The sequence below is a fragment of the Zea mays genome, chromosome 7, assembly GCF_902167145.1.
Source record: "Zea mays cultivar B73 chromosome 7, Zm-B73-REFERENCE-NAM-5.0, whole genome shotgun sequence".
NCBI classification, from domain to species: domain Eukaryota; kingdom Viridiplantae; phylum Streptophyta; class Magnoliopsida; order Poales; family Poaceae; genus Zea; species Zea mays.
Window position 1 is genome coordinate 110,916,667 of NC_050102.1, and position 14,722 is coordinate 110,931,388.

At 43.4% G+C, this 14,722-nt stretch overlaps 1 protein-coding gene across 1 annotated transcript; it reads left to right on the forward strand.

Annotated features, from left to right (window-relative positions):
• The first annotated feature begins 1,525 nt into the window (after nucleotides 1-1,525).
• Nucleotides 1,526-2,611, forward strand: LOC100284193 (uncharacterized). Its single transcript, NM_001197003.2, has 2 exons — nucleotides 1,526-1,755; nucleotides 1,925-2,611. The coding sequence occupies exon 2, from the start codon at nucleotides 1,929-1,931 to the stop codon at nucleotides 2,358-2,360; it is 432 nt and encodes a 143-aa protein (NP_001183932.1). The 5' UTR covers nucleotides 1,526-1,755; nucleotides 1,925-1,928; the 3' UTR covers nucleotides 2,361-2,611.
• The last annotated feature ends 12,111 nt before the right edge of the window (nucleotides 2,612-14,722 follow it).

Genomic DNA, 14,722 nt, shown 5'->3' on the forward strand with positions numbered 1-14,722 from the left:
TCTACTGTTCCTGCCCGAGGCTGGGCTCGGGCGAGGCGAGATCACGTCCCTTGAGTGGACGGAGCCTTGACCTGAATTGCGCCCATCAGGCTCTGCGGCTCGTGCTGATGGTGATTGCCAGCCGAGTTTAGGAGTCTTGGGGGTACCCCTAATTATGGTCCCCGACACATTTCATAAGCCTTATCAGATAAGGATTTTAGAATAAACTTATCTGATAAGGATTTTTGAATAAGCGTAAAAAAACTATAAAAGGAAGCCACAGTTACGCAAGGCATAGACCTCGAATTCGGCGAACCATCCACGCGCCTATCGCGCGCCCTTCGCCTAGACCGACGAAGTGAGCGCACACGTTCTTCCTTCTACCTCTCACCCAACACATGTAACGATATGAGAAGATCATCAATATTAACTGCTCCATCCATTCCAAAATATAATTCATTTTAGGCTAAATATACATTCATTAATTAAATTATGAATGTAGTTTGTATATATGTTCGGACATAGACAGGAAAACAAGGGCTAGAAAGAACTATATTTTTGGATAGAGGAAGTATTTAAGTGGAGTTCTCTGTATCTCAACTAGTAGGGTGGGACTAATGTTTCAATGTTGGCACAATCCACTTCATGAATGAGACTTTGAGATTTTATAGAAATTATTTTAAAATTTAAATGAATCTGGTCTAATAATTCCAACATTACATAACGCAGGCACCATATGTTGTGTTTGTTCTATATATTATAGGGCTTGTTTGGTTTAGCTTTTTTCTAACGAGCTTTTCTGAGAATCTAGTTGTGGTAAGAATCTGATTGTGTGGAGAATCTGAGTATCGTGCGGATTATGTGCAGAAGAAGTTGAAAAGATCCATAGAGTTTAGGATCTAGAAAGTGACAGATTCATACTATTGCAACAACTTAGTCGATTTCGTGTTTATGTTGATTTTAGATAGTTTTTACCAAATCGATTTTTATAGAAGTTGACTGAAAAACTGAACGTTTGATCGTCCGCAGCAGTTTTTGATGGCTAGAAGCTGAAACAAATAGTGCATATATTGGTTTTTACGTACATGATTATTATATCGGTGTTAAAATATAGTACATTTTTTTATTGTGTACCTCTATTTGTATCTATATATAAAAGGAATATTTTGATCTATATAAAGCTAAAAAACACAAGATATGAATAGTTATGATCATTACAGTAATGTTTTTATGTTGGCTTAACTATTTTTGGCGAGTTATACAGTTCGATGGGCATTTTACGGAAGCCAGACGCCGGCATATCTCCACGCCAACGGCACCACCACCGTGGCCTGAATCACGAGGCATAGCGACAAACGGTAGTAGAAGGAAAAGCCGAGACCGGGGCGTGCTGGTGAAGAGCCGGGGGTCCCCACGGCACAAAAAAAAAAAAAAAAAAAAAACTCCGTGGACGGCAGGATCCACATGGATAGACAGACCATCCGCGGCGCCGAGGCAGGGGCCCGGCAAGCGTGAGCGATCCCGGCGCTTTCCCCAAAAAATCCTTCGCTTTTCGGGAAAGAACCCCAGCGCCGAGAGGAAGAGGAGGGATCTCGTCGACACGCCGTCGGGAACGCGTCCCCCGTTCCCTCGCCGCTGCCCCGACACGGTGCCGTTCTCGCCCGAATCGGCGAATCCCTCCCACCGCTTCGCCTATAAATCTCCCCCTCTGTGGCCCTGATCCTCCCGTACAACAGTGCCCAGTGCCCACCGCGGCAGATCTTCGACGCCTCCGAGGTACATTCCGTGCTCCCCCACCGCCCCCTTCCCACCAGAATATTTTCTCTGAACCATGGCTGCCGCGTGATCTTTTTTCGAGCCTCGCTCTCTCTCTCGTTTTCTTTTCTTTTTCCGGGATAGAGTAAGGATTTTCGGAACTTCTCTTGAAAAATTCGTGGGCGGACAGGGCGATGGAGGAGGACGGCGGCTCCGGCAGCGATAGCATGGAGTTCGTCGCGGGAGCGGAGACTAGCGCTGGCGCAGGCACAAACGCCGGCAGGAACCGCGGCGTGGGTGCAGGGACCAGCGTAGGCGGTGGCGGCGGCACGAAGCTGCCGCATGTGCTGCAAAAGAGTTTCGGCGAGGTGCAAGGGATTCTGGAGCACAACCGCGTCCTGATTCAGGAGATCAGCCAGAACCAGGAGACGCGCGACGCGGACGGTCTCAGCCGCAACGTGGCGCTAATCCGGGAGCTCAACACTAATATCGCCCGCGTCGTGGACCTCTACGGCGACATGTCAGGGTCCTTCGCCCGCGCCGTCGCCGCCAAGAAAGACGCCGCAGGCGACAAGTCGGGCCCTAAGAGGCCCCGCTCCGCCGGCGCTGGAGGGCAGCAGCAGTAGAGCCGGCGTCTTATCCAGTTAATCCATCAGAGGAGGCTCCGTCGTGATTGACGGCGGGGGTCAGGAAACTTCGGGGTTGGGGTGGGTGCACTGCATTGGAAACCTCCTCTTTTTTTTTCTCCGTCCGGTGAAAGGTGACTTGAATGATGTACTGCTGGATTAACTAGTTTGGTGTTGAGAATTGAGATGGACATGGCGTGGACACCTTCTTGTTGTCAGTCGGTGTTGATTGCTGAATCAAAGATGCAGCTAAAAAACTGATTCAGGTTCTGGTGAGCGTGTGCATGGACGACAGTGCAGAGCACCTCCGGCGGCCAAGCCACGAGGCATGAGCGGATCAGGTGGACAGCATCTTGTGTGAAGGTTCAGACGGCACGGCACCGTGGCCACTACCATGATGGCCGAACGAAGGGCTGAAGAAACAATCAGGTATCCTGGATTCTAAGTAGCGTGCAGTACTGTCCTTTCTGTGTGCTCTGCAGTCCCGCCGTACCGTACGTTCGTGCACTGCGAGTCGATGGGCAGGTACAATCGGATCACAAATCCGGCCTGCAAGCAATAGTTGGGAAAGGCGGCTCCTTGTTTTTCTTCTGAAACCTGCTTGCCGTCTCGAAACCAGCGGCGGTGTTCCCTTTACTAAGAACAGATTGCGCCCCACTGTCGAAACGCAAAAAATTAGCAATTCATAAATATACAAACTCTTGATTCAGCTATTTTAATTCATTATAATAATATCGATCTTATTTAGAATAAACATTACAGTGGGAACTAAAAGTGTTTTGTCGCCAACTCACGACTGTTATAAACTCACGACTATATAACAGGAGTGCCAATGAAAGGAACAACCTTCACGATGAAGTACAATTTAGTGCTTCATGTCAAGGCAAGGTAACTTGATTAATAGTTCTTATTTGAAGCTGTCAAAAGGGCAGGGTGAGAAGTACAAATCATGTGCCAATGTTGCAACATATTGAAAGGAACATAATCTAACTTAGAAACAGAGCTTCACTTTGTGAATACCGTGTGAAGTCCCCAACAAGATTGATTTTTTACATTTGGTTTCAAATAAGGTACATATTCAGTCAGACCCTCATCTTTATCCTCAGATTCTTTTATTCTCCTGCAAATCAAATATGGATATTGTTAGCTTGGAAGATAAAAGCAAATACAATAAGTTGGTAGTTCGCATACTGAGCGACAAAGGATGAAAATAACAACCTTGGATGGTGCTCGCTCTACAGGCTCTTCTGAATCTCCAAGCAAGCTCTTTTTTTTATCAGCCTTTGATTTTGGCAGGAATGCCACAACAGCTAAATGGCATGTGTATTGTAATTAGTATTACATACGTACATGGGATCTTATGAAGATCATGTACGGTACAACTAATGCAGGTTATCACATCAAATAAACTGGTGGGAGAGTGGAATAGTTGTTTACCAAAATGCACACACGACCTATCATAGAAGAAAATATCCATGAGTACCAGCTCTTCTCCTTTTCACACGCTAGTGAGTAGATAGAGAAAACGAGGAAAAGGACATAGGGAAGGCACTTCATTGCAATGGCATAGACTAAAAGCTAAGTTAGCTAGCTCTCAAGAAGTCTATGAAAATTGTAAAATGGAAACCCTTTCCAAACATAATGATGAGCTAACTAACAAGCTTGATGCTATTAGTAGTACCTCCAAGGCACCTAAATTTCAAACAATTAAAATTAACAAAAAAATGATGTGTCAAAGATTGTTCGATAGTGGTTACAAGGGGTATGTAATGAGATTGAAAGCCTAAATGTAAAGCCATGGGAGACACATGGGTTTATAAAGGTTTGAGCTCTCATTGTGACATAATACCATATGTACTATGTGTGGTGGTGTTGTAATTTGTGGTGAGATGTCTTCTGATGCCCTCGAGGGCTCCCCTATCCCTACTTTAATATTCCAAGGAGGGATGACAATTTACAAGATAGGCACTGAGTCAGTTACCTAGTTGGAGTCAGGATTGGATTGTATATGAGTTAAAATCTATATTGTACAAATACATCTTTATTACTCGTTGGGATATTTGACATATCTCTTATTCTGATGAGATCTTTGCCATATTTGTGCTAGAATCCTCCTAGCTTCAGGGCCCCTTTTGGTCTTGATCGCCGAGTTCCTAAGCTCGTGGTTGAACCCACAGGCCCTTCTATATAGGTTCTTCATCATGAAGCTTGATATGGATACCTATTGCACATATTATTGATAGTATCCCTCAAGTCTCATTTAGATGAGTCATTGATTCAAGCAAATAAAACTTTTGTCTTCAATCTTCTAGAATGTATTGAATTTACTATATCTGTGTTATTGTCTTTGGTCAAGTCCCTAGCTCATTCATGTAGCCCTTGAGCCTATATGCTTGGCTCATTGTTCAGGACTTGGTCACTTTTCTGAACTAAAATTCTGCACCTCTGCATCACTTTAGCTTCCTTAGTCGCTTCATAAAAGAAAATGCTCTATGGCGCTTTTGCTTCTACAACTTGCTATAAAAGGAAATACCCCATGATGCTTCAACTTCCATGAGCCTCCATAGTCCTACCTAGATGACCAAGAATGACAATGAGGCAAGACTAAGTCACTTCCTATAAAGGCCAAAAATTTGTATTAAAAATAATAAAATAAATAAATATATTTATGTGTTGGTGTTTTGAGATTATGGAACCTTTAGAGATTATTTGTCACATCCGGTTTTGGAAGGCAAACCGAATGCGAACAATGTACGTGCCAGGATCAGAAACCCACATACACAGCGATTACATAATTGGACATCATCACACATTGCTCAAAGTAGATAGCGGAAATAGTACTTTATTACATCAAGATGTCCAAGACATCCACAGAGTCTTTAACATAACATAGTCATTAACATTATCAAAGTGTGGAAAAGCGAACGTAGTAGATATGGCCTTCACAGGAAGCTGACTGGGGGTTTACCACTAACACAACTAGAACTCGTCATAGTCCTAGAACTCCTTAAAGTCCTCCATGTTGCCTGCATCTCCTCCTGAGCCCTAAATACAGTGGGGACAACCTAGGGTGGGGGTGTTTTTAAAGCAACGGTGAGTACACATCAACGTACTAAGTAAATGTCTCGTTTGGCTAAAGTGGACTAGCTGTATGTGGAGTTAAGGTTAAGCAGTTGCTTTTAGTTGGTCAAATATTTATTACTAATAGATTAGCCAAGTTTTAGTAATAAACCCAATTACTACCCAAATGTACTCCCTCTAAGAGGAAATACCAGAGATCAGAGTTATATTCATCATTAGTAACCATCATCATAAAAGTATCCAAAGTTCTTCTAATCAAAGAGGATCCCAAGGCTGCTCTTAACCGTGAGCACGACTGATATACCGGTTTATAACACTCTGCAGAGGTTGCACACTTTACCCATGAGTCGTGATTCCCGTTCTGCCCGGAGATCATGACTCCCCATGGATCACTACCAAGGTGACCTAGCAGGGTCTCACTATGTAGCCTTTACAAAGACTCCTCTGGAGCATAGCTGCTCGTTATGTTTCGCCAGTCGTACAAACACAGTACCCCTCCCTAAGGTGGGTGACTAACAAAACCAAATCGAATGAACCTCGGCACCCACCCTTAGCAGAGCGAGCATTATGCCCCAACCCCCATTGACGGCCTTCGGCAAAGCCAACTACACCCAGGTTCATCTAATTATTCAGCTAAGGGCGTCCCATTCCACCCTCATGGTTGCACTATTATCCCGGGTGGTCACTCAACGAACAGGTCCTTACGAAGAGGTACTCAGGAAACAACCTGAGTCCCCTAAAGTATCACAAGATCATCATGAGGATAACATCATCATGTCATAAATATTCACATCATGTTTGTTGATTAAGTTAAAGCAATAGCATAAAGCTAACCATAGTAACCCAAAAAGGTAACAATGATAAAGTAAATACTGACTACTCGGTCCTTAGGTTTCAATAATGTAATGCGGGATGGTGAATTATAAAGTAAGTAGGACATAATAGGTCAGATGACACTTGCCTTCATGTCACACCCGAGTTTTAGGGCACCAAGACCCGGGCGCGAACATAATCACCAGGTGTGCTAGGACCAAGTCTCACACATATGATGATTCATGACACAGGATCGAATGTCACATCTTTACTACATAACAGGAGTTCTATACAAAATAAATAAATAAATACATTATAAGGAGACAACGGTCCAGCAACCCAAAGTTGACTGGGAGACGATGACCTAGACCTCTCACGAACTCGACACAGCATCCTCCAAGCGCCTCATCCTGCGGTACCTGTTCTTGACCTGTGGGGGGGGGGTGTGAGACAGCAAGAGTGAGCTCACATACGTTCATCGCTCAACAAGTTGTGGGGAATAATGTGCATGAACTCGCTAAAGGTGGGAGCTCACGTGAAGTGTAAGGCTTACCAAACAGGATGGTTAGAGCTGAGCATTGCTTTTAAAGTTGGTCAAAATTTTATTAGCAATTACTAAATATAAGTAAATACCAACCCAATTAAGTAGTAGAACAAAAGTAACAATCTCACCTGCGATGCAATGCATATGACAAATTGAGTTTAAGTTCCATAATTTAATCATGTGAGTGTCCGAGCTGCTCATGACCGTGAGCACGGCTAGTATACCAGTTTTACACTCTGTAGAGGTTGCGCATCTTTACCCACAAGTCATGTTACCCATCTTCCAAGAGACGGCCAATCCCATACACCTCTACCGAGGAGGCGAGGCAGGGTAACACTACGAGGCCTTTACAAAGTTCCACTAGCTTCAGAAAACCCGCTACAGTTTATAGGAAGCTCCAGTGCAGGAGTCGCTCGACTGACCGCCATTGCAGCAAAATCAACCAAGGACCTCCCTACACCGACCACTCCCCTACTGCCCTTGCCCCTTTCGGGTAAGGTAATCATCCACTAGCTTTCCTAGTTAATCAGCCAAGGGCGTCCATAAACCCTTGTGGTAGCACTGTTTTCCCGGGTGGTTCTCCATGTTCCAATTAACATAATGATCTTAACATGAACAATAAATAACAACTGATAACAAAAGTATAATCATGAATAGTGTAATCTTCATACCCAAAACCACATAAAGCAATAGCAGGTACTACCCAAAAAGTTTAGTGGTAAACAAGGTATAAAGATAATCAAACTAGGGTAACCTGTTGGGTCCCATCAAAATTAACCTATGCAGATCATTATGATTAATCAGAACATGACTGGGTAAAAAGAAGTGATCAAGGGCACAACTTGCCTGACACTTGAGATTCCAGGTACCAACTTGCTCTTCAGATGACACGTGTCCTCACTGCTAAACATAGCAATACAAACAAACATGGTATGGGCAAAATTAACATCACACCAAACATAAGAATAAACTGCGTAATAATAATCTACACGCTGATACGAGATCGTGGGTTCGAGAATCGCTAAATTCGGAGCTACGATTAAGAAATTATGGTTTTCCGAAGATCCATGTGGTTAAGTATATAATATATTAAGTGAAACATTTTAACCTATATCTCATGACAAAATAAAGTTATCAGATGATAATAAATATTATTGTGAGACTAATGCAACTAGAACGGATCAAAACGGAGTTACAGATATTGAGTTATGAATTTCTGAAACTATTTAGCACCTAGAATAGATTAATTCAATTGAGCAAATTTAATTCAAGTTTCATGGTTAAACAAAGGTACTAGGTGATAAACAATATTAATACTAAATTATAGAAACTGGAACGAGTCAATTTGGAGTTAAAATGAATTTAATATGAATTAGGCAAGTTCCTAGATTTATTTTTATACCAAAAATTCATTTTCTTTATTAATTTCTGATTTCCTAAAGATCCTGGACTAGGCACATAATTCCTGAGAAGCGCAGGGTGTCGCGTGTAAATTGTTCCTAGACTCCGGCTAATCCCGTAGTGGACGACGGGTTAATTTGGAATAAGCCGAGGGGCTCTTTAGCTAAATGTCGCGGCGAAGGGGTACCGGTAGAGCTGAGCCGTCCGATCCTGGATCCAGGGACCAGATTAGATCCCAACCCACCAATACACCCGAGCCACGGATCATGAGATCGACGGCCATCATCCTACACCCGAGCTGGGCCGCTATGATCCAGTCTGGCCGTCCATCTGCGAACCAACGGATCAGATACCCCAAGCCCAAAACCGGTAAGAGTTATGCGATCTGGAACGTCCCTTCATGATCCGATGGTTTAGGTTGCATCACGCGCAGAGATACGATTCCTCCTAATCCGGCCCACCCATTACAAGATCAACGGCCAGGAGATTCTCTCCCTTACCACTCACACGGCCGGCGAACCCCAGGTAGCGGCGGCATTCTGCCCACAGACCATGGCGGCGGCCATGGCCGATCCCCCCCCAAATCCATAACCCAGACGAATCTTCAATTCGAACGTTGCTACACAGAGCCTTGATGATCACGAGCACAAAGAATTAAGTCTCACCGGTTATCGCGGCGTGGAGAGCACCGGCCACGGTGCATCGCGGCCCGCGGCGGAGCAGAGACACCGGTGAGCAATCTCGGGCTCCCCCGCCAGTGCTTTCGCTGATTGAGGTCACGAGAAAGCTCCAGGCGACCCAAGGAGGAGTTCAGTTCGGTTGTCGAGGCCAGGGAGACGACAAATCGCTCGGCCGACGACGGCGGCCCCACGGTCTGCACTCGATCCCTGCCCGATGCTCTACGGTATCTTCACAAGGTGGCTCTCCTTTCTGATGAGGCTTGACGGAGTTGGTCGAGGGTAGGCTTAGTTTTATACCCGGGGACTGCAACAGCCCGGCGAGAAACCAGCATGTCGCGCGGCGGTCGCGGGAGTTCGTTGGGTTCGGACTTCGTCCCGATCCGAAGCTAGGAGATGACCCTGGACAGTGGGGCCCGCATGTCTGTGTCAGGTGCGGCGCGGGTGAGATTGGCAACTGGGCCCCATCAATCCGTGACACAGGGCATCAAGGAGCTCTCCACATTGACAGCCCAACCCGTGGAGGCCTACCAGTCGGCGGCCCGACACGAAGGCCAGGAGCAAGCTGAATGGGCCGCACGGTAAAAAAAATAGTATTGGGCCGAGGGGAGAGGGGAATCTACTGGGCCGGAGGGTGAGAATTCGGCCCAGCCGAGATCTGGGTTTGTTTTTTTTCTATTTTCTTTTCCTATTCCAAATTTAAAGATTCAAACCCAATTTAAATTACTGGTTTAAATTTCAGATCTCCTAATATTAAATACCATCCTAATGTGAATCTTACACCTGCTATTTGTATTTGTATTATTTATCTTTCTCCCTATTATTTAATTATGGAGAGGGTAATGGACTTAATAAAAATTCCCTTCTTTTTATTCATTTATCATTTGAGGTCAAATTAAGTCTTGATTCCTTGACTCAAACAAAATGCATCACAACAAAATCATCGGCATGAGATGCATATTTCTAAATTTATTTATTTGTTATTTGATCAATATAATTCCATTAGTTGAATATGCTTAAATATAAGAAATTCAAATGATCTCTAAAGGTTCCATAAATTCTCAAACACTAAGAATAATTAATTTTATTTATTTGTTTTACTGATACAAATTTTGGGCTTTACACTTCACCAGGTTGTTGCTCAGGAAGGTCTTCGGCAAAACACTCAGGAACCACGGGTTGCTCGTCGTCTAAATAAAGTGATCGTGCATTCAATACATTTGGATAAAGACAAATGAACAACACACCAATCATGTACAAATAAGTGAACACATCTCAAAAGAACAACATAAACTTAAGAGATAGTTTAGGTTATGTTGGGGGTCTTCTTCTCCGCCGAAGGTCCTCAAAAACACCTTCGGCAAAGTAATACATAAGTCTTCCCTCCTTCTGCTGAAGATCCTCAAGATGAAGACATTGCGTAGAAGCAACGATGCCAAATGCCGAAGCTACCATCAGCTTCGGTTCAGATCAAGCGGAAGAGGAAAAGACTAGATAGACCTTAGTAATCTAAGTTATGTTCATAAATAAATGTTGAGGGTCATGAATGTAATTTTTACTCGGGCTGCGTCCTGTGACTATAAATAGATGAACAGTAACACTGTACTGTTCACGCTGAATTGTAATTGCTTTTTCGCGTCAGCACCTTTGAACAAGCCGAAGGTATCAATGTAATATTAACTCTGTTAATATTTACGTGTATATTATAAAATACAAATGCAAATGAATCAGTAAATTATATTTGTTATCTTTATACATTCTTATTTATCTATGAAATGATGAAGGCATGTTCTTCATAACCTTCATCCGAAGATCATTATATCCGAGAGGAGATAATGCTTCGAAGGACGAAGGTCCTTAATGTTTAGCAATTGCGTTGCCTTGTTCTTGATTCACAGCATTTGAGAACAAGTGACCAACATTGGCACCCACCTCTGGTGAACTCACTTCCATCCACAACACAGCGATAATGGCTTCACAAGGAGCTCAAGCCATGGCACCTTCGGCTACGAAGCTGGTGCTCCCAATCATAGGCGGTTCAAGTTCTGAACCAGCTAACAAGAAGAAGAAAAAGAGGCACAAAGAAGGGTACAACATGTTGGAGTACAAGGACCCTTCATCAAATCCAAATGGTCACACATTCCAATCACCTTCTCTCAGGAGGACTTTCAGCTCAAGGACTACCCCCATAATGATGCAACAGTCATATCTTGTGCTATCAAAGGGTTTCTGGTTCACAATGTCCTTGTAGACACAAGCAGTGCAGCAGATATCATCTTCGCAAAAGCCTTTAGGCAGATGCAAGAGCAGGATGACAAGATACATGATGCCACACATCCCCTCTGTGGCTTAGGAGGAAGGCAGATAGTGGCACTTGGCAAATAACAATGTTGATTACCTTCATCTATGTTCACAATATAAGGATAGAACAAGTCGTCTTTGACATTGTTGATATGGAGTATCCTTACAATGCAATCATTGGTCGATGAACATTAAATGCCTTTAAAGCAATACTTCATCGAGCATATCTATGCATGAAGATACCATCAGACCAAGGTCCCATAGCTATGCATGGGAGTCAAAAGGCTGCTAGAAGGGTCGAAGGGAACTAGACAGATTCAAAGGCCATCCATAATATAGATGAAGCTAAAGCTCATCAACAGTATAAGCACAAAAGAGATAAAGCTGCCTCAGCAAATCAACCGAAGCCTATGCTTCTATGCGAAGACATAACTGAGTAGAAGGTGTTGTTGGGATCTCAATTATCCGATGAACAAGAAAAAACTCTGTTGAGGTTTCTATTCAACAATAGGGATGTCTTTGCTTGGTCAGCAAATGATATTTGTGGTGTTAACAGAGATATCATCGAGCATTCACTTAATGTAGATCCGACTATTAGGCCAAGAAAGCAGAAGCTTTGAAAGATGTCCGATGATAAAGCCGAAGGTGCACGAAACGAAGTTAAAAGGCTTCTGAGTGTTGGTGTAATCAAAGAGGTAACATATCCAGAGTGGCTGGCCAATACTGTGATGGTGAAGAAAGCTAATGGAAAATGGAGAATGTGCATTGATTTTATAGATCTCAATAAGGCATGTCCGAAGGATGAGTTCCCATTGCCAAGAATAGATTCTCTTGTGGATGCAGCAGCTACTTCAGAGCTCATGAGTCTACTGAATTGCTATTTGGGCTATCATCAAATCTGGATGAAGAAAGAAGACGAGCCCAAGACAAGCTTCATAACACCTAGTGGGATGTACTGCTACCTTCGGATGCCTGAGTGGCTCAAGAATACTGGAGGAAGCTTCAGCAGAATGACTGCTAAAGTCCTTTGCTCGCAAATTGGCAGGAATGTTCTAACATATGTTGATGATATCATAGTCAAAAGTACTAAGCAAGAAAATCACACTGCTGATCTACAAGAAACGTTCGCCAATTTTAGAAAGGCAGGTCTCAAGCTCAACCCAGAAAAATGCGTTTTCGGGGTGAATAAGGGGAAGTTTCTTGGGTGTCTAGTGTCAACAAAGGGAATTGAGGAAAACCCAAGCAAGATAGAAGCAATACTTTGGATGGAGCCACTGAAGTCAAGAAAAGGCGCTCAACAGTTGACAGGAAGATTGGCTTCATTGAATAGATTCATTTCAAGATCGACGGAAAGGAACTTGCCATTCTTTGAAGTGTTGAAGTCAGTCGAAGTCTTCCAGTGGGGATCAATTCAGCAAAAAAGCTTTCGAAGTGCTGAAGCAATATTTAATAGAGCTGACAACTTTAACCCCACCTTCGTAAGGAGCTCCATTGCTGCTATATGTAGCTGCTTCTCATGCTGTAGTTAGCGCAGCGTTGGTGCAAGAAAAGCAAGGTGGTCAAGCGAAGAAGCAAGTGCAAGTATACTTCATCTCTGAAGTCCTTAGTCCATCAAAGAAAAACTACACAGAGTTGAAGAAGGTACAATATGTTGTATTGATGGCCTCCAGAAAGCTTCGACACAATTTCCAGTCATACCAAATCATAGTACCTTCTTCTCAGCCTCTCAATGACATAATAAGGAACAGAGAAGCCACAGGAAGAGTTGGGAAATGGGCTGCAGAGCTGAATAAATTCACCATAGATTATGTTCATAGATCTTCAATTCAATCTCAAGCATTAGCAGACTTCATTGCCGATTGGACGCCAAGGGCTCAGGACGAAGAAAGAATAAAGGATGAAGAAGCTTGGATAGTGTTTTGTGATGGGTCATGGGGAACCTTCGATGCAGGAGCAGCTGCCATTCTAATTTCACCATCTAAGATCAGAATCTGCTACGCAGCAAGACTGGAGTTCAGCTACACAAATAACATTGTAGAGTACGAAGCCCTTCTCTTGGGGCTTCGAAAGCTTAAGGCAATGGGAATAAGAAGGGCAATCATCAAATCTGACTCACAAGTTATTACAGGTCACATTGACAAAAGCAACAGAGCAAGAGATCCGAAGCTCGAGAAGTATCTGGACATAGTCCAAAAAATGGAAGCTTCTTTCGAGGGCTTCTTTGTAAAGAATATACCAAGAGGAGAAAATGAACATGCAGACCTATTAGCCAAGTCAGCAGCACAGGGGCTCCCATTACCTTCAGAAGTATTTTTTGAAACAACAAAGGCACCATTAGTCGAACTCATGGAGTGAGCAGTGCTTACAATCTCACCAATGCACAGTGAAGATTGGAGGACTGAGATTGTATCTTTCCTGCAAGGCAATTGTCTTTCGGATGATGAAGCTTATAACAAAAGAATGGAAGCTAGAACAAGGCCTTATGTAATCATAGAGGGAGAGTTGTATAAACAAGGAGTCTGCTCTCTATTACTGAAGTGTTTGTCTAGAACCGAAGGTCAAGAGCTAATGAAGGTGATACATATAGGACTGTGCGGAGCTCATATTGGGTCCAGGCCTTTACTTGGAAAGGTTTTCAGACAAGGATTTTATTGGCCGAAGGCAGCTTCGGATGCAGCAGATTTAGTTCAAAAATGTAAAAACTGCCAGAAGTGTGCCAGAGACCAAAAACAACCTTCGTCTCTAACTCAGCTAATCCAGCCCACCTGGCCATTGCAAAGGTGGGGTCTAGATTTGTTAGGCCCACTTCCACCATCGCAAGGAAATTTAAAATATGTTGTAGTAGCGGTGGAATATTTCTCAAAGTGGATTGAAGCTAAACCTCTAGCTACAATCACTTCGGCCACGGTCCAAAAATTTTTCTAGCAAAATATTGTTTGTCGCTTCGGTGTGCCGAAGGCCATTACAGTTGATACTGGAACTCAGTTTGATGCCGAAACATTCAAAGCTTTTTGTGACCAAATCGGTACAAAAATACATTTTGCATCAGTGAGACATCCAGAATCAAATGGACTGGTAGAACGAGACAATGGAATCATAATAACAAGGATAATAAAGTCAATCTTCAATCAGCCCAAAGGAAAGTGGCCAGACGAGTTAATAAAAGTAGTATGGAACCACAACACTGTTGTCTCAAGTCAACAGGATTTACCCCGTTCAAACTTCTGTTTGGTGACGAAGCAATAACACTGGAAGAAGCAAGAACGGGTTCAATAAGGACCCTAGCTTCGGTAGAAGATGAAGAGGATTGTAAAATAAGAAAAGACACCATAGAAGGGATCAGACTCCAAGCAATAGATCACATCAATAAGTATCAAGTTGAAACAGTTAAATGGCGTGATCGAAAGGTAAGAATGAAAAACATTAAACCAGGACACTTGGTACTTCGGAGAGTGGCCAACCCAGATACCGTGGGAAAACTTTAGCTCGAATGGGAGGGTCCTTTCTTAGTGGTGTCTTCGTCAAGACCTGGGTCGTACAGACTG

Excerpts from the sequence above, each read along its gene's own strand:
- LOC100284193 (NM_001197003.2), top strand. The coding sequence starts at position 1,929 with ATGGAGGAGGACGGCGGCTCCGGCAGCGATAGCATGGAGTTCGTCGCG.